Raw genomic sequence first — 26,534 nt, 5'->3', positions numbered from 1 at the left:
TGGGTATAGTATAATTGATAAATATAATTTTAAGGCCTGAGCCTCCAGTTTTAAGAAGTAAAATTTAACTAAAGAAGCAATGTAAAATGCCCACATATTGATCCTATGTAACAGGCCTTAAAATTATTTAATATTCATTATTTGATTTTTGTGTGAATTATCCTTGTATCTCATGAAATGATATAAACCTATGTAGCATTCCTTCTTAGTTCTGAGAAACGTATTTTACATTTATTTGAAAATCATGAAGTGTAATTTGGCAACATAATGAAATATAACATGACAGCACTTTTTATTTTTAGCAAATGTTAGATTTTATTACAAACTTGTGTTCTTTTATGTCAATATTTAAAAGGCCAGTGGAGCTATATTATAATTAACCCCCAATTTTCTCTTTAGGTTTGATCCAGATCGCTTTGATGATGAATCAGCAATGAAAACTTTCTCTTTGCTTGGATTTTCAGGCACACAGGAATGCCCAGAGTTAAGGTGAATGATAGAAAAAATGAGAAAGAAAAAAATACCAGACTCTCCTTTTGTAATTTTGACAATTACTATTGATGAGAATAATGAATCTATATAAAAAGGGTATAATTTGAAAATTTGGTAACTGGTTGCCTTTCTTTCTGACTAGGTTTGCATATATGGTGACCACTGTGCTTCTCAGTGTGTTGGTGAAGAGACTGCGCCTACTCTCTGTAGAGGGACAAGTTATTGAAACAAAGTATGAACTGGTCACATCATCAAGGGAAGAAGCTTGGATCACTGTCACAAAGAGACATTAAAATTGTAAACATTTAAAATCTTTGTTAAATCAACTGAGGAAAATGGCCATTTAGAAAATATGTGTTGGATCCTTTTATAAACCAAGTATTATAACATAAACACTATTACTTCATTATGTAAATTTGGATTTTTATATATATTATTTTCTTAGGGCATGATACACATTTATCCTTATTGCACCAGTATATGGATAATTTTAATAGGCAGCTTTAATTTTCTACTTTTAGTTTTTATGATTTTCTAAGCCATGATTTTCATCTTCTTTTTCTTAGCTTGATCTCTAAAATTCTTGAACAGAGAAATTATTTTGAACAAGTTGGGGAATCATGTTTTTGAATATTCACACATACAAAAAAAATTCGGTCTCCACACACCAAGAAGTCCTGACTCCTTTTTATATTTCCAATAAATCACCTTAAAGGGAAATAATGGAACTTCCTATAGTTTTATTTCCTGGATTGTTTTTATTTTGGGACTGTTTATTAGTTTGTGTTTTAATCATTTTTATTAGGTTTGAATTGTTCATTGACCAATCTACCTTGCATTTGATGTTTGTTTGCCTCCGCACACACAGGGTTCATTTAATGGTTTACACAAGGCTCATCGTTTTGAACAGTTCTCACTCATTTGGAAAATAATGTAGTTGCTTCTGAAAGTGTATGTTTTGTTTGTTTGTTTCCAGTACCAGGGGTGCTCTACCACTGAGCTACATCCCAAACACTTTTTTTTCCCTTGAGACGGGGTCTTGCTAAATGATTGAAGCTGGCCTCAGATTTGTGATCCTCTAGCCTCAGTCCCCAAATAGCTGGGATTACCAGCATGCACCACTTTTGCTGGGCTTCAGTGTAGTGTCTGTGTGTTTTTTAGTACCAGGAGTGCTTAACTACTGAGGTACAACTCCAAAACCCTTATTTTTTATTTTGATACGGGTTCTCACTAAATTGCTTAGGGCCTTGCTAAGTTTCTGAGACTGGCTTTGAACTTGTGATCCTCTTGCCTCAGCCTCCCCAGCTGCTGGGATTACAGGTGTGTGCCACCACACTCATCTTTAATGTGTTTTGAAACATTTCTCCTGTGTGATAAACTAAGATTAAGTCTTCTTCTGTTTTGTTGCAAATCTTGGCAGCATATTATTCCACTAATTTTCATCCATGAAAGAAACATTTGGAATTTATTATTGTATTATCTCATATGCTAAATGTAATGAACTGGTCAGTAAGAAAGGAAAGGGCACTGACCATAGATCACAACCAAAATTGGGGAAAAAGAAAACAAAGATGGGGCTGAGGTTGTAGCTCAGTGGTAGAGGGCTCGCCTCGCATAAAAATAAAATAAAGGTATTATGTCCATTTATAGCTAATATATATATATATATATGAAAGATATGCATAACATGAGAGGGATAATAACCATATTATACATGAAGAGCTCATACAAGTTGGTAATAAAAATATACCATAGATAAATGGACAAAATATAAGAACAGTCATCTTTTGCAGGAGGAAATGGCTAATGAACTTTTAGAAAAATGTTCAGTCTTATTGCAGAGAAATAATAAGGCTTGGGGAGTATTTTAAGTGTCTTTCAGAATACACTTTAATACTGATTAAATTTTATATGTAATACTTTATTGATAGCATTATATTGGGGGAAGGGTTAGTTTTTGTCTGGGGAATCGACCCCAGGGCCTCATGCATGCTGGGCTGGTGCTGTTCCAATGAGCTTACCCCTAGGCCCCAAAACATTGTATTTTAGTCAGTTTTTTTGGCTACACTATTCATGAAGAATTTCTTTTCCTTTTTTTTTTTTTAATGTTTATTTTTAGGCTACTAAAGGAAAAATGCCATGTACAGATAGAGGAAAGGAAGAAAAATTATAATTGTTTGCAAGTGGGTTATTTTTAACAGTGGTGAATTTCATTTGTTATTTTAGTGTCAAGATTATGGGCCTAAGGCTTAGGGACAGAGCATTTGCCTAGGATGCAGGAGGCCCTGAGTTTAACCCCCAACACCAGAAAAAAAAAAAAAGAAAAAGAAAAAAAAATCCTAGCTATCAAGTTATTTTATGCTGTGTTTATGGCTAAATAGCAAGTGGATAAATAGCTTCTCAGTGAGATGAGTGAAAGAGGCATTTTATTTTTTTATTTTAATTTTATTTATTTATTGGTACTGGGGATTGAACATAGGGTACTTAACCACTGAGTTACATCCCTAGCCGCCCTCCCCCTTTTTTTTTAGATGTAGTTGGACAAAATACCTTTATTTTATTTATTTATTTATTTTTATGTGGTGCTGAGGATCGAACACAGTGCCTCGCACATGCTAGGTGAGTGCTCTACTGCTGAGCCACAACCCCAGCCCCACTAAACCTTTTTTATGTTTTGACACAGGGTTTTGCTAAGTTGCTTAGGGCTTCACTAAATTGGTGAGGCTGGCTTTGAACTTGTGTTTCTCCTGCCTCAGCCTTCCAAGCTGCTGGGATTACAGGCGTGTACCACTGTGTCCACCAAAAGGGGCATTTTAGACCCACTTCTAAGGAGCTAACATACAATTTAATTAGATGCAACTTTTATTTCTGGGAAAAGATTATGGAATAATTTAAATTCTAAAACTTTAAGTGAAATCTACTCCTAGTTATTATTGTTTTTTAAAGGGCATTATTAAATCTGTCCCCTCCTATCTATGTTTACTCTGGTTTTGTGTATACAGAGCATCTTCCTTTGTTATCCCAGTTCAGTGAGTGGATAGAAAACTGGCAGTGGAAGGTTACAGTAGGCAATTGATATGTAAACCAGGTGCCAGTGAGATCAGATGAGATGAGATGGATGGAATTTTAAAGCAAGTGACATCTGATAAGCATTATTAAGGAAAAAACAGGGTGAGGGAGCCAGAGTCAGAACTCTATAGTGTAATTACCAATATATGAAGCAGATGCAAATAACTGGTAATGATTAGAATCAAGGAGAAAAGAACAAAGAGGAATCCAGCTATATGAGCATATTTTGTCCATAATTACATTACTACTTTAAAACATTTTAAAAAATCATTTTCTAGATGATTAAAAAAACTATACTGTCAGGCTACAGGGTGGGGGTACTCAGTGGTAAAGCATGTGTTTTGCATGCACAGGCCTTAGATACAGTACCCGACACCAAAAAATGTTTGTTAACAACATGTTCAAAATAAATTATCCATGCACTGTTGCTCTTACTTGGCTTTTTATATTTACTCGTTGAAATCTTGGTAGCCTCAGTGTCACTAATGGTTTATAGTATGTGATTCTAGCTGGACTCTTCCTTTAACCAGAGGTAGCTTTTTAATTGATTATAAAGTTTTATAGCTTTATTTCTTCATTGATAATTATTTACATTTTTTTTAAGGTACTGGGTGTTTGTTTTATCTTATTTTATTTTCATTTGAAACAGATTCTTGCTTAATTGCTCAGGCTGATATTGAATTTGCCAAAACTGGCCTCAAACTTGTGATCCTTCTTTTTCAGGCCTCTGAGTAACTAGAATTACAGGCATGCACCTGACTTGATCTACATTCTTTTTGATAATTAAGAAGCTTAATTATGTTAAAAGCATAAGCACAAAACATTTGTATGGACTGTAAAATTTAAGGCAAAATTAATTCTGTGTGTGTTTGGGAAAAACTCAGGTGCTATTATCTGGCCCAGGAATGTGTAGTTCCATTATTTTCTAGAAATAGATTCTATTATAGCCCATATGCCAATATTTGTTTTCTTTAGCTTAAAATTGTTATTGTTTCAACAAGACCTATTTTTTGTTATGAAAATCATATAGGAAACTTGAAAATCAAAAACAGAGTTCCAGGGGCTAGGGTTGTAGCTCAGTGGTAGAGTACTTACCTTGCATGTGCAAGGTATTGGGTTTGAACCTCATCACTACATAGAAATAGATTTAAAACTAATAGATTATATATACTTCTTCTTTGAAGTCACCTTTTTCCCTCCAAATCCATAAAACGTATTGTTATCCCACAAAATTTTCTTTTTTCTACATATGGTTATGTTGACAAATTGAAAAATCACTTCAAAAACAATAATACTATATGTAAAACCAAAGATGTGACTGATGGTATCAAGTAGTTTAGCAATGGTCCTTTAGTTGCTGTGGGAAGAAACCTGGCAGAGAAATGGGCACCATCTTCAAAGGCAGGCTTTTATCAACAAATTGTTACAAGTGACCTTAATTTTCTCCTTAACTCTGCTGTGCCTGTTTTGTAAGTTATCAAGACTAATGATTAATGTTGATAACAGAAGTCCAAGTAAATCAACACAGCCAAAAAAACACCCCAAACAAATAGTACAGTATTGCTTTCAGCTGTTGAGTGACCCGCTCTAATAGGGAACAGATGAGACAAACTGGCACTAATAACTAGGATGAAAGTAGAGTGGGGTGGAACAAGCATTTGTTATGAACCGAGTGCTCTATATACCTATCTCTTTTAGTTCTTAGAGCATAATAGTAGGTTCGAAGACAGTGTCTCTTTGCCTGTAAATGAAGATGGGCAAATACTAGATAAGAAAAAGCAAGTGTCTGAACATCACATTATCTTAATATCTTCAGTGGGGTTTATTTATTTGTGTATTTACGGGTTTTGTTTGTTTGTTTTTATTACTTGGGATTGAACCCAGGGGCCCTTAACCATTGAGCCACATCCCCAACCCCTTTTTTTTAATATTTATTTTTTAGTTGTAGTTAGACACAATACCTTTATATCACTTATTAGTTTTTATGTGGTGCTTAGGATCGAACCCAGTATCTCACATGTGCAAGGTGAGTGCTCTACTGCTGAGCCACAACACCAGCCCACCCTTTTTGTTTTTTTAATATTTTGTTTTTAGTTGTAGATGGACATATACCTTTATTTTATTTGTTTATTTTTATGTTGCTGTGCTGGGGATCAAACCCAGTGTCTCAAGCATGCTAGGCAAACACTCTACCACTGACCCACAACCCCAGAACCTCCAGCCCGTTTTTGTGTTTTACTTAGAGACAGGGTCTCACTGACTTGCTGGAGCTGGCTTTGAACTCCCAATCCTCCTGCCTCAGCCTCCTGAGCTGCTGGGATTACAGAAGTGTGCCACCACGCCTAACTGTTGGTATATTTAATTTTAAGGAGGAGTTGAGCAATATGATGTATTCTTTCTCTTTTTAAAATACATATTTTTTTCGTTGTCAGTGGACCTTTATTTTATTTATTTATATGCAGTGCTGAAAATGGAACCCAGGACCTCACAAATGTTAGGTAAGTGCTCTACCACTGAGCCACAACCCCAGCTCCTGATGTGTTCTTCATAATAACTGAAAATGATTAAAAATAATAAAATACTAATAGTTAAAGAAATTTATAAATGGACAAAGAATATTACCAACCCAGCCACATTTCTGTAATGGTTTAATTTTTTTTAATTTCCACATATAATTTTTACATAGTACCTGCATAACAGTATGGTCTACTCTCACTGCTATGGGGGGAGGTCACTGAGGATCAAACCTAGGACCTATGCTAGGCAAGCACTTTTCCACTGAGCTGTATCCCAAGCCTACTTAATGTATTTTAAACATTTTCTTTTGTAGCTTCATATTTGTAATGGTCTCAGTAAATAGCCTTAAAAAAAAAAGGAATAGACTTCTAAAATATATATCAATTTTAATGTTTGACTTATAGAATTTGATAATTAAATTGGTAATTGTAAAATTTGAGGGGGCAGCTACTTTGTAAAACATCCAAACAATAAGTAAAAAGGCAAGAAATGACATTTCTTCTTCCAGTTTCACTCTCCACTTACTTAGTTTACAATTTGGTGGCTGTCTTTTTTTTTTTTTTTTTTTTTTTTTTTTAGTTAGTTGGACACAATTGCTTTATTTTTATGTGGTGCTGAGGATCACACCCAGTGTCTCACATGTGCAAGGCAAATGCTCTGCCACTGAGCCACACAACCTAGCCCTGCTGGCTGTTTTTCTAAATATTGATTGCATTTGAAAAAATGCAATAAGCAAATAAGTTACATATATCCTGTTTGGTAATTTTTTTAAAAAAGATTATTTACATCAGAAATAAAAATTTGTATTTCTTTACAAGCATTGCTATGTAATGAAACTTTGTTATTTCACCATTGTAACTACAGACAAAGTAGTAAAGTGCCTCTCCCCAAAACTGCAACCAATAAATATTTTTGAATAAATAAGGTAATTTTTATTGGGGTCTTTAGTGTATTTTCAATAAAGTAAAGAGAATTATTGAAGTTATGTAGTTGAAAAAATTTCAGATAGTCAAACTACCTCTAATGCTAAGAGTAGTTTGTGAAATGGAAAGTACCCCATTACTAGAAATATTTTACAAGATGTTGTGTAGCAATCTTTCAGCGACACCCATATTAGCTGTGAACATAGACTTACAATAGGTTATACAAAATATCAACCAAAATAGTTTGTAAGCTAGTTGTTATTTGTCCCTTCTATCATTAGATCATCATTGTTCTTTTTTTTTTGGCGGGGGAGGGTACTGGGGATTGAACTCAGGGACACTCAACCACTGAGCCACATCCCCAGTCCTATTTGTATCTTATTTAGAGACAGGGCCTTACTGAGTTGCTAAGTGCCTTGCCATTGCTGAGGCTGGCTTTGAACTTGAGATCCTTCTGTCTCAGCCTCCCAAGCCCCTGGGATTACAGGCGTGTGCCACCGCGCCTGGCCAGGGTACACTCTTGGATCAATGTTTTTTTGCACAATTAGTGAGAACATTATTTCCCAAAGAGTGTCTCAGAGGATGCTATCCTGTGCGATCCTCGAAAAGTTTCCTTGATCATTTTCATTCTCTAGAGTCTCCTCAGTATGTTCTTTCTCAGATTTAATTCATATTAATATTGGAATTTGAGAATTCCTACTACAAAGAAAACTAGTTTCATATGATTAACCAGAATGTTCCAAAATTTTTCCCCAATAACACTATAAAACCTGCTCCTATAAAACTGATGTTTTAGCCGGGCACAGTGGTACACACCTGTAATCTCAGCTATGCAGGAGTTTGAGGTAAGAGGATCACAAGTTCTAGCCCAGTCTCAGCAATGTAGAGAAACTGTGTCTCAAAAATAAATAAATAAAAAGTACAAAGGATATTGCTCGGTAATAGAGAACCCACGAGTTCAATCCCCAGTATTGCAATAAATAAATAAATAAAGCCAATATTTCATGAAGATTCTATAGAACAGAACCCATTTTGTTCAATATGATCTAGAGGCAAATGGTTTTAAGGAATATCTCTTAGCTAGTTCCTTAAACGTGGTCCAGAGATTTTCTAGTGTAAGAGTGACTATAGTCTTAGAAACGATCCACCTAAATTCCTGAATTCCATATCTTTTAGCTCTATTTCTTTTCTCTTTCAGAGCCCAGCAGCCAGTAGCTCTACTGACTCACAGCTCTGTCCTCACTTTTCCATTCTTAACCCAGATAGCAAGTGCCAGAACTCACTGCTATATTCCTATTGCTAGGCACAGGGAATAACTCACTGCACAACTCTCTGCTATATTATAATCCTGAGCATGGCAGGCTGGGGATGTAACTCAGCAACAGAGCTTGCACAAAGCCCTAATTCAATCTCCAGCAACAAAGGAAAAAACAACAAAAGCAAGCATGACATTATTATTGAATTTGTCTTGTGGGGTTTTTTTTTCACCCCAAGAGGGAGAACCCCACAGTCTCATGTCCCAAAACTTAACCATCTTGAACCCTCCACAACTCTCCAGATCTGGGTTTGGAAGCAGTCCACAAAGGAAACTGTAGATGCCTACACAGCAAGGAACACAAGAGACTTCAGTTACAGGCTGTGGTGGTGGAAGAAGCAACAAGAAATGACCAAGAGTCAAACCATAATTTTATTTTCATTGTGTGAGCAAGAGAAATCAGGTATCTCATCAAGGAAAACTCAAAAGGCTAATAGGAATACTCAGAAACTTTTTAAAGTGAGAAGAGACTGCTAAGAATTGGTTTTTCTAAGTTGAAGAACAACATGGGGGCGGGGAGCTATCAGTGGTAGAGCATTTGCTCTGCATGTGCAAGGATTTGTTTTTTTTTTAATTTTTAAAAAATTTGTTATATATGACAGCAGAATGCATTACAATTCATATTACACATATAGAGCACAATTTTTCGTATCTCTGGTTGTACACGAAGTAGAGTCACACCATTTGTGTCTTCATACATGTACTTAGGGTAATGATGTCCATATCATTTCACTGTCTTTCCTACCCATATGCCTCCTCCCTTCCTCTCTCTCCCCTTTGCCCTATCTAGAGTTCATCTAATCCTCCCATACCACCTCCAACCACTTAAGGACTTGGTTTTGATTCCCATAACCCTGAGAATTGGGGGACAGTGCTTAGTTACTTGTATGAATTGTTACTTAATTACATTCTAGTAGTAGGTGTGTTCAATATCATGATTGGTTGCTTATGTTGCAAGGTCATCAGCTAATAGATAATTAACTTTTAGAGCTTAAAAGGATCTTTTAGAGATTAAATGGTGTTGCCTGCTAACAATTTAAGAATGTAGAGGGAGATATTGACGTAGAGCTTTTGGGAATAGAAGCATAATGTTATTAGGCTTTCACTTTGGATTTTTCTTATATAAGGCCTTCTGGAAATAATTTTATTAAGTCTATATCACTGTTATATCCATAGGATTTTGTTAAGCTTTCTTTTTCTTTCTTTTCTAAGAAGTATAGATTCAGAGGAATTTGAAAATGATTTTTTAAAATATTCTTGATACAGAACCTTTGAGGGAGATGCAAATGTGTTTTGAATGCTAAATTTACTTGGATTTAAAAATACATATCTTCCAGCAAAGTTGCCATGACAACCTTTCTTAATGTGTGTATAAATTTTATGTCTGTCTCTTTGAAGTTTTCATTTTGTTCCAATACAGAGATTTACCAAAAGAATTGGGCATCTCTGGTGTATTTCTTTCTGGATGGTGCCCTGTGGAAATTATATAATTCTGGAAGATAAAAATCAAGTAATAGGTCAGTTCTGTGGCATGACAGTCCCACAAAGGTAAATATCATTTTGTTCTGTGATCATGAGTGATCTGGTTTCAACCCCAAGATGAAATTTGGGATTGAAGGAGATCCCACGAATCTATCCTGCATTTCTGTTTAGTCTTATCTAAAGGATGGCCCTAGGAAGTTTGGTAAATGCTGGACCACATCTTTTGGTTAGCCTGAAAACTGATCCAGCCTCCCAGGAGTTTTCTAAATCTAATCCTTAGTTGATATCATTCTATGACTCAGAACCATGAAACATCTCTACAATGGCATGCACGCGCACAGAGACAACCCAGAGGCTGCTTATGGTGTGTATCCCAGCAATGTTAGAGAGAGGCCTTTATCAAACCTCTTCATTTACTTTTACTTCATTTCAGATACCCTTGATTTTCAACTTCTATTTTGTGTGTCAGGGTCTATGAAAAAAGCAGCAAGATTTGGGAAACCCAAAGTTTAGGAGAAAGGAATTTTTATCCTCAATTCTGGTGATATGAATTTCTTAAGCAAAGGAATAAAGAGGTGGTTTCTGCTACATTTGGGTAGCAGTGACTATATTATTTATGAACTCCTAACATGGGTACCTGAAATTTTGAGATGTTTGTTGAAGAGCTATGTTTGTGTTTTGTATTTTAGTGTCTGTGTGGTACAATTTCTAAAAAATAGTTATTTATTTCAAGAACCCCAGAGGATAGTTAACTCAGTTGAGATCAAAAGCATGATCTATTAATTATTTAGCTTTGGTTTACTTTCATCTTAATAGACTTCATGATACTGTATTATATTAAAGAGAATCCACAGATATTTTCTAATCTAATCACCTTATAAAAGAGGCAAATTAAATTGAGGGAGGTTATTTTATATGGGAATTAACCTTACCTCCTATAGTTAATTTATATTGACTAACTCCTTAGTCCTGTTGCTTCTTTCATGATGCACCATGATATCAATAATTTTTTTAAAGTTTACTCAGAATTATTACTTCTTTTGGTTTCATCTTATTCTCTGAAGAAATATTTTTCTTTTTTATTAATTTTTTTAGTTATACATGGCCACAACATCTTTATTTTGTTATTTATTTTTATGTGGTGCTGAGGATCGAACCCAGTGCCTCACATATGCAAGGCAAACTCTCTGTCACTGAGCCACAACAACAGCTTATCTGAAGGAATATTTTTGAAAGACAGGTCTTTCTAAGACAAAAAGAACATCCTAAATTAGTATAATATGCTATTGATGACTAAGAGAAATGAATAATAGGCTCCTAAAAACAAACAAAACATTTGTAAAGAGATGCCCAGGTCTGGGGATGTAGCTCAGTGGTAGAATGTTTGTTGAGCATGGGTTTGAGCCCAAGAACTGGGAGGGGGGAGAGTGGAGGGAGAAAGAGAGAGAGAGAGGGCCCCAGTCCACAATTCCACATAAAGTTTTTTTGTCAATGTTTTGAGGTTTATTTTCATAGTAAGAGGCAGGATCAGTACTGGCTATCTAATCTGTAGGGCCCAGTGATAAAGAAAAAAATGTAGGGCTTTGATGGAGGCTAGTCATTCTAGGCATTTCATGTGCCTATCCTTTCAACCTTTGCAGATGTATAACACCCCCTCCACCCCACTCAGCAGGGACTGAAATCTCCTACACTGGCCAGCCACCTGGTGAACATGCTGTGTGTTATCAGGGGGCAGGGATAACTGCTTCCCTGTCCTGTGTCAAGTCACTTCAGAGCAGACTGCTTGCAGGAACCTGATCCTCCTCAGTCTGTACCCAGGTCTCCATTGGAAACTTATAGGGACAAATGAGCCTGCCACCCGAGTTTTCCTGCCAATGCAATCCAGTTGTTGTTCTGGCAGAAAGCAAGAGTGGTAGTGAGGTGGAGATCCAGATACAAGAGAGGCCAGGAGCCAGAGAACTGGTCTCTTAAGAACTTGTAGGCAGGGCTGGGGATATAGTTCAGCTGGTAGAGTGCCTGGCATGCACAAGACCCTGGGTTCAATCCCTGGCACCACAAAAAAAACAAAACAATAACAACAACAATAACAAACCTGTAGGAGGAGACACAGAGGCAAGCTCTAAACTCCTGATGCATAGTCCATGTCCTCATAGGACTTCACTTACAAAACACAAATTCAAAAGTAAAATTATTAAGAATTTCAAGACAGTGGCTACAAAGCATTAAATCCCAAGCATAAGCCCCTTCTTAGCTGCTTCTACAGCTGCTCTGGTTGAAGCCCATGGAACTATTCCAGCACACATTTGACATTGACATTTGACCTTTCATGTATAGCAGTGTGATTTTTGAGGCTATACTTCCATTTTGTATGCTGATAGTTCTTGCAAATGTTCATAATTCTCATTTACGATCTATCTTGTGTGTGTGTGTGTCTGGAGATCTAATGTCATTTGTCTTTAAATCTCTCTAGGATGTCTTAAAATTCTTTATAAAATAGATGCCAGACCTTTATTTTAAAGAAAGAAACAATTTCATAATACATGTATTTATTAAAGTTGCAAAAAATGTCCAGTATGTGAAAAATCTTTTATCCTAAGCCCCATTTCACTGAGGAAATTCTTACTTTCCTGTATTGAATCATAATGGACAAAGATTTTTCTGCTGGAAGGTAAAATGGGATTTTTCCCTGAAATATCATCATAAAATCCGTGAAATATTTCAGTGATCTGAGTCATTCACTTATTCATATGAGTAGACATTTAGATAATAGAAGTATTTAACAGAAATCTGTGAGAAATACATTGTTAATTCCTGTGGAGGAGGAAGGAAGAAATCCTACCGATGTATTTTAAGTATAGTTAAATACAGTGTTCCCTGCCATTTTAAAATACAAAGATTTTTTTCTATGCCTCTTTCTTTCCAAAGGGCTATAGAAAATTACTTTGACAAAAATCATAAATCGGTTTTTTGTTTTGTTTTGTTTTGTTTTTTGCTGTTAACCTTTTCATTCCATTTCATGAAAATAGCAATCGGTGGTTGCTGTTGCTTGAATATGTTTTTCAAAACTCCATGTGTTGAAAATTTAATCTCCATTTCATATGTTTGGAAGTGGGGCCTTTGGAAAGTAATAAGGGTCAAATGAAGTCATGAGGGTGGTTCTCCTATGGTTTGTACTAATGGGACATTTGTTAAAAGGCTGGTGATTTGGGGAGGTGGTAGAAACTTTGAAAGGTGGGATCTACTAGGGGGTCTTCTAGTCCATTGGGAGTGTGCCCTTGTAGGGGATTGTGCGACATAGGCCCCTTCCTGAGGTAATCTCTGTCATGTGCTCCTGCCAAGATGTGTTGCCCTTATAAATGGCCCAAAGCAATGGGGACACTAGATCTTGGATTGGGAACCTCCAGAACTGTAATCCAAAACAAACCTTTTCTTTTTGTAAGTTAATTGTTTCAGGTATTTTATTATAATAATGGGGAACTGACTAATATAGGACCCCATGATGTCATAAGAAAGGGAAGAGAGCCAGGTGCAGTGGCATATATCTGTAATCCAGTTGTTCAGGAGGATCTCAAGTTCAAGAATAGCTGTGGTAATTTAGTGAGATCCTTTCTCAAAATAAAACATAAAAATAAAGAGGGATGGAGATGTAGTTCAGTAGAAGAATGCCCCTAGATTAAAAAATAAACAAATTTTTAACATACAAATTCTAATGATATTAATGCATAGTCTAAAAAAACTGGTACATTTCAGACTACTTGCAATTCATGTTATTTTATAAAGGTTTTTATAGTTTTCAGTAATAAAACCCAGTTAATTTTAAAACTTGAAGTTTTGGGGCTGGGGATGTGGCTCAAGCGGTAGCGCGCTCGCCTGGCATGCGTGTGGCCCAGGTTCGATCCTCAGCACCACATACAAACAAAGATGTTGTGTCCGCCGAGAACTAAAAAATAAATATTAAAAAAAAATTCTCTCTCTCTCTCTCTCTCACTCTCACTCTCTCTTTAAAAAAAAAAAACTTGAAGTTTTATAAAATCTTCAACATAATTTAAGACTAAAATATGAACAAAACTGGCTAATTTCAGAGTCTCAGCTTTTGGGGAGTAAATGGTAATCTGCTATAAAAATATAAAGTTAAAAGGAAACTAGTAAATTTTTTATGCTTTAGCTCTGAAATTTCCTGTTTGTGGGGGATATGTATGTAAAGCCAACTTTAGTAGGAACAGAAGAATTGAAGAACTTTTTTTCTTCAAAACATATTTTTTTCTTGTCCACAGCCCAGTTGTGCCAAGGCAAGTGGTAGATTTTAGACAGGCCAAAGAAAGTGCCTGGAGACAGCAAGAGAGACACATGGTTTATTGGGGCAAAACTTAGAAGAGATCAAAGACTGCTCCAAGAAGAGTTCAGTGGTGATAGACTGAAAGCACCTCCATCCTTCAGGGTGCTTCACCAAGCAGTGCCTTCTCTCCCTCATGGTGTTTGTCCAGTGACAGCTGGCTGGATGAGTGACACATGTCCTTTCCACAGTATCCTCAGTTCTGCACCCATCCCCACTCAGAGAGACATTTTTACATCTTAGGCTGCAGAGTGGTGATTTCACCATCAGCTTGCTTAGTTTGCTTGACCAGCATTCCAAGGAGCAACTATCCTGGCATACATGCAAGAAAGTAGCTTTCTACAGATAACACTAACTTGCCCTAGTTCCCAGTGTGCATAAGAGAAAACCAGTGTCCTTCAAGGTAATATGTATCTGGACTTTCCTACTCTCATTGTTCTTTAGCTTGGCTACATTGGGGAACAGAAAGTGGCCATTTAGGGACATTGTATTCTGCTGTCCTCCTTTTCCACCTTGTTCACCTTTCAAGATATACTGTCTTTCCCATGATTATACCTACACACATAGCTACATGATGGTGAGTAATTTCAGGTTTATACTGCCTACTCTTTTAAGGTTTGTTGGAAACATTTTTATATCTTTTTGTCTTTGACAAAGAAGGAAGACTTTTTTTTTTTTGTATCTCACAAGGAAACCATTCCAGATTATGAAATATTTGAACATAATACCTCCAAGTATATCCTTGGTGTACAGTGTTTCCTTCTTTATAAGAATAATTTCTTCCCAGCACTTTGGAGGGAAAAAGAAAACTTCTTAAAAAATACTAATTGGGCATGGGGACACATACCTGTAGTCCCAGCTACTTAGGAGGCTGGGGTGAGAGGATCCCTGAGTTCACAAGTTGGAGTCCTCCCTGGGAACATAGTGAGAATTCACATCTCACTATGGGTAGTGGCTAATTTGTGAGGATTATTGTTGATTTTGTTGAATAAGATAACAACATTGTGATTATGTAGCAAAGTGGCCTTTGTTTGTTAGAGATAAGTACTAAAGTATGAAGGGATTAAATATCCCAATTACTATAATTTTCTTTATAATATTTTAGCATAAGAATAATATGAGATGAAGTTAAGGTAAAATGGATGCTATTGTTACATCCCAATTAATATTCTTGTATTCATTATACTACTCTTCCATATTGTATGTTGGTAATTTCCACAGTAAAGAGAAAAAAATATATACTTTTCAATAAAATGAATGAGGATTATGGAATCTATGGTTCGTAGTAATAGAATGCTGTATTGCACAGATATAATGAATAGTAAAGTTTTTTTTAGTAATTTAGTATATTTTAACTCTAAATGGATATTAATAAAGTTTAAATAAAAATTTCAGATAATAAAATTCATTTAGAAATATAAAGCTCAGATTCCAGTCATTTTTCTTTTTATCACAGAAACTTTAAACATATCCCCCAGCCCAATATTTAGTATGTTTGAATTATGGGCACTTGATATTAATTTTTCTTTTCATTTTTTGGTGCTGGGGATCCAACCTAGGGCCTCATAAATGCTAGGCAAGCCCTCTACCACTGAGCTACGTCTACTGCCTCTTAAATTTTTTTTACAGATAGTCTTAAATCTGATTAAAACTCAGAAATGTATACAAATACTGTGAAAAAATCTTACCCCTGATACTGAGTTTTCTTGTTTGGGGGAAGAATAGAACTTAATTAACTATGTCTTTTTCTTTTTTTTCCCGTTTTTATTTATTTATATTTGTGTGCTAAGAATTGAATCCAGGGCTTTGTGCATCCTAAGCACATACTCTACTATGTTCTAAACCCCTAGCCCCTCAACATTCCTATTAAAGGCTCTGAGGAACCCAGATCTGCTTGTCCAGGCTGTGGGTAATGTGAAACAAGATTATTTATGTCAGGAGATGGAAATAAGGATTCAAATTTGAGAAAAAGCCATGGTATAATTTATTGAAAATAAATACAGTTGACTCTCTGTATCCATGGGTTTTATATCTGAGATTGGTTGATTGAACCTACTGCAGATTCAAAATATTTTTCAGAAATCATGTCTGTACCCAGTACCAAAAAAAGAGAAAGAATTGCAAGTAGATTAAAAAAACAAACAAACTATTGTTCGCATGTCTGGGCTAATGTGTAAGAAAAATTACATATTAATGGTTACTTTGAATGAAGCTAATGAAAATTACTCTAAAAATATTACCTTGGACTGCATTAATAAAAGTATTCTTTCCTAATTTGGGGGAGCTAAAAGTGTCAGTAGACTCTTAGAAAAATAATCCAGGCTCATTTTAGAAAAATTTAAATGAGCAAAAATAAAAAAAAAAAAACTTTATAATCTGGTGAGATTATACATTTATATACATATGGTACATTTACAAATTGTCTTTGAGAAAGGTTATACCAAATTAATATCATGAGTAGTATGATTGGCATTTTCATTTTTTATAAGCTTTGTCAGTCTGCTAGATGAGAAATGTTATTTTATCTGCATTTCATTCATTATTGGTAAAATTGAGCCCTGTTTACATACATTTACCATTTCTATTTTTTACTTTATAAGTTTGCCTGTATATGTCCTTTTCTCTTACGCATTTACCTTGTTGATTTCTAAGAGCTTCTTATATATTCTTTATGTATTAAGAGCATTAACCCTTTGTCATAAACCACATAGTTTTTCCTGAGTCTTAATTATTTCTGCTATCTTTACTATATAGAAATTTAGAACTTTATTTTCATTTTTCAAATACAATTTAGAAAGGCCATTCCAATTACAATGTTATATATTTATATCTATTTATGTATTTTCTTTTCTTTTTTTTTTTTTAGTACCAGGAATTGAACTCAGAGACACTTAACCACTAAGCCACATTCCAGCCTTTTTAATATTATTATTTAGAGACAAGTTCTGGCTAAGTTGCTTAGGATTTCACTAAGTTGCTGAGGCTACCTTTGAATTTGTGATCCTCCTGCCTCAGGCCCCTGAGCTGCTGGGATTACAGGTGTGCATCACTGCACCTGGCTTTTAAAATATTTTTAAAACATTAAATCTTGAATTGATGTCATATTTATTTTGTGTATCATGATCTAACTTACTTTTTTCCAACTGTCATTCAGTCATTCTATTATTCTTCATTTCCCCTTGACTTGAAAGGCTACCTTTATCACATATTTAATTTTTATATTTTCTTGTATTGTTTTGACTTTGTGTTCTACTCTGCTGGTAAGGTTTTGTTGTTGTTGTTGTTTTGTTTTGTTTTTGTACCAGAGATTGAACTCAGGGTGCTTAAACACTGAGCTACATCCTCAGCCCTCTTTTTGTATTTTATTTAGAGAAAGCTTCTCACTGAATTGCTTAGGGTCTGGCACAATTGCTGAAGCTGGCTTTGAACTCCCCATCCTCCTGCCTCAGCCTCCTGAGCCGCTGGGATTACAGGCTGTCACTGCACCTGGCAGTAAATTTCTTTGTTCTACTTTATATACTTTTATTAATTAGAACCACAAGTTTCTTCCCCCTTTTTTTTTTCCTTTTCAAAACTTGTCCTGGCTACACTTGTGTTTTTATTTTTACAGATGAACTCCAGAGTCAAGTTCCAAAAGAAAAGAAAAATCCAAACCCAAACCCAAACAACAACAAAAAAACTGTATTGGAGCCATGCGTGTTTGCGCAAGCCTGTAAATCCAGCAGTTTGGGAGGCTGAAAAAGGAGGATTGCAAGTTCAAAGCCAGCCTCTGCAATCAAGAGGCGCTGAGCAACTCAGTGAGACCCTGTCTCTAAATAAAATACAAAATAGGGCTGGGGATGTGGTTCAGTGGTTGAGTGACCTTGAGTTCAATCCCCAGTACCAAAACAAAACAACAACAACAACAAAAAAAAACTGTATTAGGATTGTTTTCTAATATCATTTTGCTTTAATGAAATACTGAGTCTGACAAAATGATGAAGACTGTGGAAGAAGGCGTCTACCCATAAGGATAAGAATTAAATTTATGTCAAATTGACATCAAAGATCTAAAAAATAATTGTATCTAAAACTTATTTTGTTCCTTTTTCCTAGCTTTGAGTAGAAGCTTTCCACTTACTATGTATCATTAGGCAATCACTTAATTTCAATGAGTTTTGATTCCTTATTATTTTTCTGTATTAGATGCCCTCCAACTTGCACATTCTATAATTCTGTGAAACATGAAGAACAATGGAAAAAAAAAATGATTGTGTTGAGCTGTGAGAAGAAAACATACTTTTTTTCCCCCCCTACTGTAAGGGGTTGAACCTAGGAACACTCTACCACTGAGCTATATCCCCAGCCCTTTTTATTTTTTATTTTGAGACAAGGTCTTGATAAATTGCCCAAGCTCGCCTCTGACTTGAGATTCGTGTGCCTTAGTCTCCTAAGCAGCTGCGATTACAGGTGTGGACCACCAAAACTTCATATTCTTAATGAATGGCTTTAAGGATGCAAGAGTTGCTTCACTGAATAGAAATTAACCATACATAAATATTTTTAAACAAAGAGGTTATGTAATGAGTGTTCAATAGGTATTATTAGTGTCTATCTACCAAATCCTGTGTTTAGAGAGCTAAAATAAACAAAAGAGTGATTAGCATGCTATAATGGAAAAGAAAAATGTTAAAAAATCAAACTGACACATAATTCCTTACTCTTTGATTTCCAAATATATTTGAGCCCTTGATTTTTGAGTCTGTAAAGGAGATCAGAAAATCTACTTTGCAATATTTGTGAGGATTAATTTATGTGAAATGGTGAATGAATTCTTGGCACATAGTAGGCAATGAATACCTGATAATTACCTTCATTTCCCCCTTCCTTTCTCATAGCTTTAAGGACTTCATTATTTGAGGGAGCAAAAAATGATACACTACTTAAAGATTTTATTTGTGATTAAATTAACTTACCAAGTATTCTATAATAGTAACACAGAACCCAACAGTGTCCTTTGTGCCAGTATTATTGAAAACAATGATCAAAATATACAGAGAATAAGTGTAAATTGGAAGGTTTTTATTGCCCAGACTGGTTTGGAACTTGCGACCCTCTTGCCTCAGCCACCTGAGTGGCTGGGATTACAGATGTGTGTCACCAAGCTTAGTGAAAAATGATTACTTAACCAAAAGTATGAGAAAAGTAGGAACTTTAAAATCACATACAGAAGTAATGGCTTTTGAAGGTAAGTTGTGCTTATCTTACCTGAGACTTGGAGCTAAAACATTGAGATAAATTTCAAACATTATTTCAAGATAGATTGTAATTTTGCACCCTCATAAATGATATATTAAATATGTAAAAAAAATTCTTTCTTAGAGATCTTGAAATATGACTTCATGTCCCAGAGGACATGAGTTTGCTTATTTAGTCTCTATGGAGAAGTTCACATGAAGTGTTCACTACAGTTATAATTGTTACTCTCTAATGACTTAAATATTCTGTTTTACCATACCAGTTCATCTGAAAAATTGTAAAAATGAACAGATTTCAATGATTTTCATTAACTCAATCAAGTAGTGAATAATTAGTGGAGGATTTCCATGAGGTACACAGTCTCATCCTTGATCCTAATAACTATGTGCCATTTTATAGGTGCTGTGGTTTTTTTTCCTCTTGTTTAACCAATCGTGGTGGCCAAAAAATTGTATATCTATATCCTTGAATCTGTAGATTCTTTTTTGTAAAAAAAAAAAATGCTAATCATATATTCTACTTTTTTTACTCTTTATTTTATTTGGTTTTGAGGATCAAACCCAGCACCTAGCTTGTGCTAAGTGAGCGCTCTACCACAGAGCCACAACCCCAGCCCGTGTAGATTCTTTTGAGTGTGAAGAGTACCTTTCTACCCAGCTACCTAGAAATTGGAATCATAGATCTTCACAGGGGTAGAAGGACAATTTCATGGGGCTCACCTGGGAACTTCTTAGAACTATAAGTTAAGCAGACTAAAAGAATTTGAGACTCTGGTAGTGGGGCCCAGCAATCTTGTTTTGCAAGATTTCCAAGTGATTCCAATTCTAAATTTTAAGAACTTTTGATCTGCATTTAACCCTTTGATTTTTAGATAAGGAATCAAAGATTCTAAGAGGTTGTCACAAATTAATTAGAGAAAGCACTGAAATCTTCCCTTGCTAAACCCTAGTATGATGAATCTTCTTGCAGGGAAATCTGTTTATTAGGTTAATTGGTAAGCAGTATTTGAAAGAATGTGAGGTGGGGAAAAGTCTTGTAGGGAAGGTATCTATCTACATATTACTTACCCTGTAGGCTTCTTAAAAGTTTAAGAACAGTTTTTTTGACGATGTTTAGTCTGAAAGGAGTTTGCTTGATCTAATATTTGTTTTATTAATTTGATTACTGAATGTGGGTCTTATTCCCTGAAGCAAGTTTATGTGCCATTCATATAACTGCTTCATTACTACTCTCGATCAAATGATTATGTTGAATGTGATTGTGATGCTGCAGCTTTTTAAACAAAATTTTTTGGTGTGTGTGTGTGTGTGTGTGTGCTGGGGATGGACTGAACCCAGAGCCTTTAGCAAGCTAAACACAAGTGCCATCACTGAGCTACACACACCCAAATTCCAGCTTTCATTTGCTTTATTTTAAAATTATTTTCACTGGAAACATTCCTCATTTATATACATTAGAGATTCACATTTCAGAAAGAAATACTTCTTTTTTTTCATGTTTCCCAGCTTTCATTTTTTAACAAGCTCCCCATTATTTATGTTAGAGAACAATTACACTAATTTAGAAGTCGTTTAAAATGGTTAAGAATAAAACTTGTTGGACTAGATCAACATTTTTTTTAAAGAGAGAGAGAGAATTTTTTAATATTTATTTTTTTTAGTTTTCGGTGGACACATCTTTATTTTTATGTGGTGCTGAGGATCGAACCCAGCGCCCCGCGCATGCCAGCGAGCATGTTATCGCTTGAGCCACATCCCCAGCCCTAGATCAACATTTTTTAAAAATATTCTTATTTATATTTCCACAATGAAATTAAACATTTTGCTAAATATACATATCATGTAGCCAATAGAACAACATTAGGGTTTGCTCCAGAAATTGGTTATGGCATAGTACTAAAATGATTTTTTGGGAAAGTATAATAAAGTTTCATCATCTGAAAAGAGAGTGAGAGAAAGAAAAATCATTGTAGGAAAGCCAAGAGATCACAAGAGTAAGAGGTTAAAACAATGGATCCTGTTGTAAACCACTGTCTAAGATAATACAGCCCTGGACTCCTTACAATACAAGTAAAGATCATAGCTCCATTATCTCAGCAGTTTTCAGGAGTTTGGTTTTTCAAGATTATACTGTACGGGGAGTAGTCAGATTAAGGAAAAAAAGATGTAATAACCGGGGAATAAAAACAGCTAATACCGCTTCAGAATCAGAATTATCAACCCTACCTTGACTTAACGTTCTCAACGTACTTAAACATCTGACAAGGTGTGTTTATTTTATCCATATAACAACTCTGTGAAAAAAGAAAATTCGCAGCAGCAAAAACGTTTTCAAAATTTACTGATTCTACGAAAGAGTGAGGTTGACAGAACCAGAGAAATAACAGCAAAGGCTATCAGTGAGAAAAGGCACACAGCGAGGACAAGCACAAAAAGCCCGGCCTAGGAGACAGGCAACCGGGCAGGGGGAAAAAGCTTTAGTGGGTAAATGAGTGCAAGTGCGGGAGTAGCGTGTTTGGGATTAGGAAACTGCAATTTACTCTGTAACGAAGGGGATGAGGTCCAAGATGAATGGGAAAATAGGTGGTGCTTCAAGCTGCAGGGAAGTTAAGTAAGTGCTCCTTTGATGAGGTGTGATCCTTTACTGAGGTTGGACTCAAGGATCGGGGCTGTTTTCCTACGGCCTGCAGTCGGGAACGCAGAGAGGCCTCGAGGGGTCGCTCAGGGCGTTGACCCCCTCTCGGGTTCCAACGCTGGGTGAGGAGAGCGCGGGCAGGGAGCCAAGGAGAAGGGAGGCGCGTTCCCGCCAATATAACAAAGGCCGCTGGGGGACTTCCCGAGCCGCGCAACCTGAGCTGGGCCGAAGGGTTAACCGCGCGCCCGGCTCCCGCGCGCATCCCGGCCCCCGCCCCGCCGTCGCTAGGAGACGCCGGAAGTGGGGGAGGGGCGGGCGGCGCGGGCGAGGGTGGGAATCTTTTTCGGGCGCTGAGGCGGAGGGAGGGGAGCGCGCGTGCGCGCGCCCGTCCGTCCGTGGCTGCGGTGACCGTCCTCACAGTCCGTCGGCTCGCGCCCCGCCTCCGTCCCCACCGCCCCCTCCCCTGTCGCGCGCTGGGGGTGTTTCTCGCTCCTCCCGAGTTACAGCCGAGGTTGCGGCTGCTCCTCCTCTCCCAGTCTTGGGTTTCCCTGGCGCTGCCGCCGCAGCTACCTCTGCGGGCTGTATGAGGAGGAGGAGGAGGAGGATGTGAAGATGGCGGAGCTGCAGATGCTGCTGGAAGAGGAAATCCCGGGGGGCCGCCGGGCCCTTTTCGACAGTTACACGAATCTGGAACGGGTGGCCGACTACTGCGAGAACAACTACATCCAGGTGCGATGCATTCCCCGGCTTGGGCGCGTCGGGTCTGGGGAGGTGAGGGGCGCGTGGGGGACCCGAGAGCCGGGGAGGGCGCTCGGGGCCGAGGCCGCCGCGGGGACTCGGCCGGACTGAGCCCCGGTGGGGGGCAGGGAGCAGGGTGAGGGCTGCGGCTGGTGAATGGGTGGAAGGCTCTGACCGCAGGAAATTCTATCTTTAAAACCTCTAAAAAATCTGTGAGCTGGTTCTCCTTGCGGTGTGCGTCGCGTCCCGCCTCTTCGCTGCTTCTGCCCTCGGCTGCCCCCGCACTCCTGGCCTGTCAATGTTCGGGGTGGCGGAGGAGGCGGAGAGTGGCATTTTCTATCTAACGGAATCCTACTTAGATGGTGGTTGTGGGGGGTGTGTGTGTGTGTGTGTGTGAGAGAGAGAGAGAGGGGTACACTGACGAGTTGCTCCCCCGCCCCCAAATTCTGGAGGATTTTTAAGGGGCTGTGTTACTGCAAAGTGAAGTGCCTCATCTTTTTTTTTTTTTTTTTTTTTTTAAGGTAGTTAAGGTAGAAGAGCAATTGTCTCTTGATGGAAGTTAATTTCATTTCTATCCCTGTGGGGAATGGGAAGCTACATAATGAGCTGTCCCTTCCCCCGTCCCGTTAGAATTGATAATTTTCTTGTGGGAAAAAAAAGAACTGTGACTGACACACACACACACACACACACATATTTTATATAGAGAAAAATGAACTTCATGGCTTAATCCCCCCCATGTTGGTTTGGCACTGGGAGTCAGCAGTAGCATCGTGTGTGTGTGTGTGTGTGTGTGTGTAGGCGGAGGATATTGGTGAGATGTGATCCAGCTGGTCTTGGATGAAGCAAAAGATTTTGTAGATAAAAAAAATCCTTCTTTAAAAATTATTTGAAAGAATAGTAGTTTACAACGCACAATTTTGCAAATCATTTGTTTTCCTTATGGCTTAGTCTGACTTACAGATTCTGTTTCCTTTTTTTCTTTCCCATTTAAATTCTCTAGGGATAAAGGTGGAGATGGAAGCAGTGTGTTAAACTGTTTCTTCATAGTCCCCTCCCCCCATGCTCTCATTCTCATTTCTGCAGGCATCCTTGTTAACATTCTCTATAATACAAAGCATTCGTAAATCTTAGTATAAATAGAAAAAAATAGGTGTTACAGTTTGTAGGTTCATGGCTTTTATGAGGACCACATGTTTAATCAAAATGAGATTTTACTTATTAATTAGACATGTACTGAACTCTGTATTATCTTGTAGGGAATATTTGTATTCTAGAATGAAGTAGACATAATCCAACCCTTTCCCTCCAAAGCAGTTGAAAGTATGTCCAATAGGAAAAGAATGTGTCTTGGGTCAAAGCCTCATACAAAAAAAAAAAAAAAATAATACAAATGTCCATATTTGTAGAGTATTTTGCTGATACTGAGTGGTATAGGAAAAATTCAAAGGTTCATTTGCTCAATTTTTCACTAAATGTAGTTGGAAGTCTTTATGTCACGTAGTTGTGTCAAGGGTTGATGGTACACATTTAGTGTCTTCAAGGTTTTATTAGTGTAGTTAGTAGGAAAGGCTGATCTGTGAGCAGATTAATACCATATACAGTCAGCGCTCCCCATCAGAGGGTTGGTGAATTCAGTCAAATGTGATGGAAAATATGTGAAGAAAAAATTGTCTCTAGTAAACAAGTAAGGCCTTTTCTTATCTTTATTCCCTAAGTGATACAGTATAACAACTATTCACAAAGCTTTTTACATTGTATTAGATAAGTAATCTAGAGTGATATAAAGTATGTAGGAGAATGTGTGGTAGGTTAATTGTAAATATTATGCCATTTTATACAAGGGACTTGAGTTTCCAAAGATGTTGGTATTTGTGGAGGTCTTAGAACCAATTTGTGGTGCAATCTGAGGGGCAATGCAGGTGTGGTTAATATATACTCTGTAGTGTACTATGGGTGGGAAGGAAGACTCTGGGCAGCTGTTCTATCCTCTGGGAATTCATGGTCTCTGGAAGAGGCAAAACCAGAAGGACTAAAGTGCTTAATTCCATTGCCTTATGCAGCTTATTATGGGAAAAAGTTGTGGGTCAGAAGAAAAATTGGGGATGGAAAAGTGATTGGATTGCAGTTGTTACCAATAAATAATAAAAAAGAAACAGATCTATCTGCCTTCAAGATAAATTTTATTATAATTAGGAGGGTTAGTTCATCTTAGATGAATTACGTGAACTTAGATTTTACATGAAGGTAAAAGTACTTGGGTTGATAAAACTGAGAGGCTAAAGGGATCAACAGTTGTTTTTCTGGTATTTTATACATTTATTTTCCCCTCAAAAAGAAGAGTGTTACTGCCACCAGTTTCTAGCAATTGGAGTAAAAATTTAGTGTATTGGTATTTTATTTATTTTTTATTTTGGTACTGGGCCTTTACACATGCTTTGCATGCACTTTACTGGTGAACTACATCCCTAGCCCGATATATGTTGGTGTTTTAGTCAGCTTTTTTGCTGCTATGACTAAAGGATCTGATCAGAACAACTATAGAGGAGGAAAAGTTTATTTGAGGATCCCAGTTTCAGAGATCTTAGTCCATAGAAGACTGCCTGGCTTCATTTCTTGGGAGATGAATATCATGGCAGAGTGTGTGACAGAGGGAAGCAGCTTACATCATGGTGATCAAGAAGCAGAGAGACTCCACTTTCCAGATACAAATATATACATCAAAGCCACACCCTAATTCCCACCTCCTCTAGCCACACCCTACCACTTCAGTTACCACTCAGTTAATCCCTATCCTAGGATAAAAATCAATGATTGGGTTAAGACTCTTACGAACCAATCATTTCTCCTCAGAACCATCTTGCATTGTCTCAAATGTGAGCTTTTGGGGGACACCTCACATCCAAACCATAACAGTTTGACTTAATAAAATAGTGTTTAGTTTTACATTATTTCTTCAATTTAGCATCTGAAACAGATTTTTTTTGCTTTATTAATTTATTTTAGGTACTAGAGATTGAACTCAGGGGCATTCTGCCACTGACCTACATCCTCAGCATATCTGTGTGTGTGTGTGTGTGTGTGTGTGTGTGAGAGAGAGAGAGAGAGAGAGAGAGTGTGTGTGTATGTATGTGTGTATATGTATATGTGTGTATATCTATATCTATATCTATCTATCTATCTATATATATGCCTTAGCATCCTGAGTTGCTGGGATTATAAGTATGGGCCACCATAACTGGCTAGATTTCATACTTTTCCTTTCTTAGATTATTATCTGTTTTAGGATCCAGTGGGTATATTTTTTTGTCCTCTCTCAGGATGATAGCTCTTACATAATTTGTTTGTAGTAAAATTGATAAATAGAACATGGTAATAGTGGATTTGTGCTGATCCAGCTGTACATTTGGCTTGCTTTTCTTTGTGACTAAAGAACTGGTGAGCAGTGGTTTTGATGCTGTCATCCTGCAATAGATGAAGTTAGTTGACTAGGATCAGGGAGCAAATGATATATTTAGCTTTATTATGGTCTGAAGCCAGTGGTTTTAGCCACTGTCTTGGGTTAAACTAAATCAACACTCATTTTATTGTACTGAATTTATTTATTTTTATTTTTTATTTATTTTTGCCTATGAAGCAGAAAAAAGAGAACTCTCATTATCGTATTAATGAATTTTTTTTTTTTTTGGTACCAAGGATTGGATCCAGGGAGTCTTAACTACTGAGCCATATCCCCAACCCTTTTTATTTTTTATGGGGTCTTGGTGAGTTGCTTAGGACCTCAGTAAGTTCC

General features: G+C 36.9%; 2 protein-coding genes across 13 annotated transcripts in view; both read left to right on the top strand.

Annotated features, from left to right (window-relative positions):
* Cyp20a1 (cytochrome P450 family 20 subfamily A member 1) overlaps positions 1-2,414 on the top strand; it is a 52,142-nt gene extending 49,728 nt beyond the window's left edge. The window contains exons 12-13 of the mRNA XM_027941846.2: positions 400-489; positions 635-2,414. Of these exons, the coding sequence (XP_027797647.2) occupies positions 400-489; positions 635-785 (241 nt within the window). The 3' untranslated portion in view covers positions 786-2,414. The remainder of the gene's footprint in view (positions 1-399; positions 490-634) is intronic.
* A 20,004-nt stretch (positions 2,415-22,418) lies between these two features.
* Abi2 (abl interactor 2) overlaps positions 22,419-26,534 on the top strand; it is a 139,182-nt gene continuing 135,066 nt past the window's right edge. For all 12 annotated transcript variants that reach the window (XM_071618880.1, XM_034635728.2, XM_034635726.2 and 9 more), the window contains exon 1: positions 22,419-22,732. In XM_071618880.1, the coding sequence (XP_071474981.1) occupies positions 22,616-22,732 (117 nt within the window). In that variant the 5' untranslated portion in view covers positions 22,419-22,615. The remainder of the gene's footprint in view (positions 22,733-26,534) is intronic.

Source organism: Marmota flaviventris, chromosome 11, assembly GCF_047511675.1.
Source record: "Marmota flaviventris isolate mMarFla1 chromosome 11, mMarFla1.hap1, whole genome shotgun sequence".
NCBI classification, from domain to species: Eukaryota; Metazoa; Chordata; class Mammalia; order Rodentia; family Sciuridae; genus Marmota; species Marmota flaviventris.
This window is presented reverse-complemented; position numbering and strand designations above follow the sequence as displayed.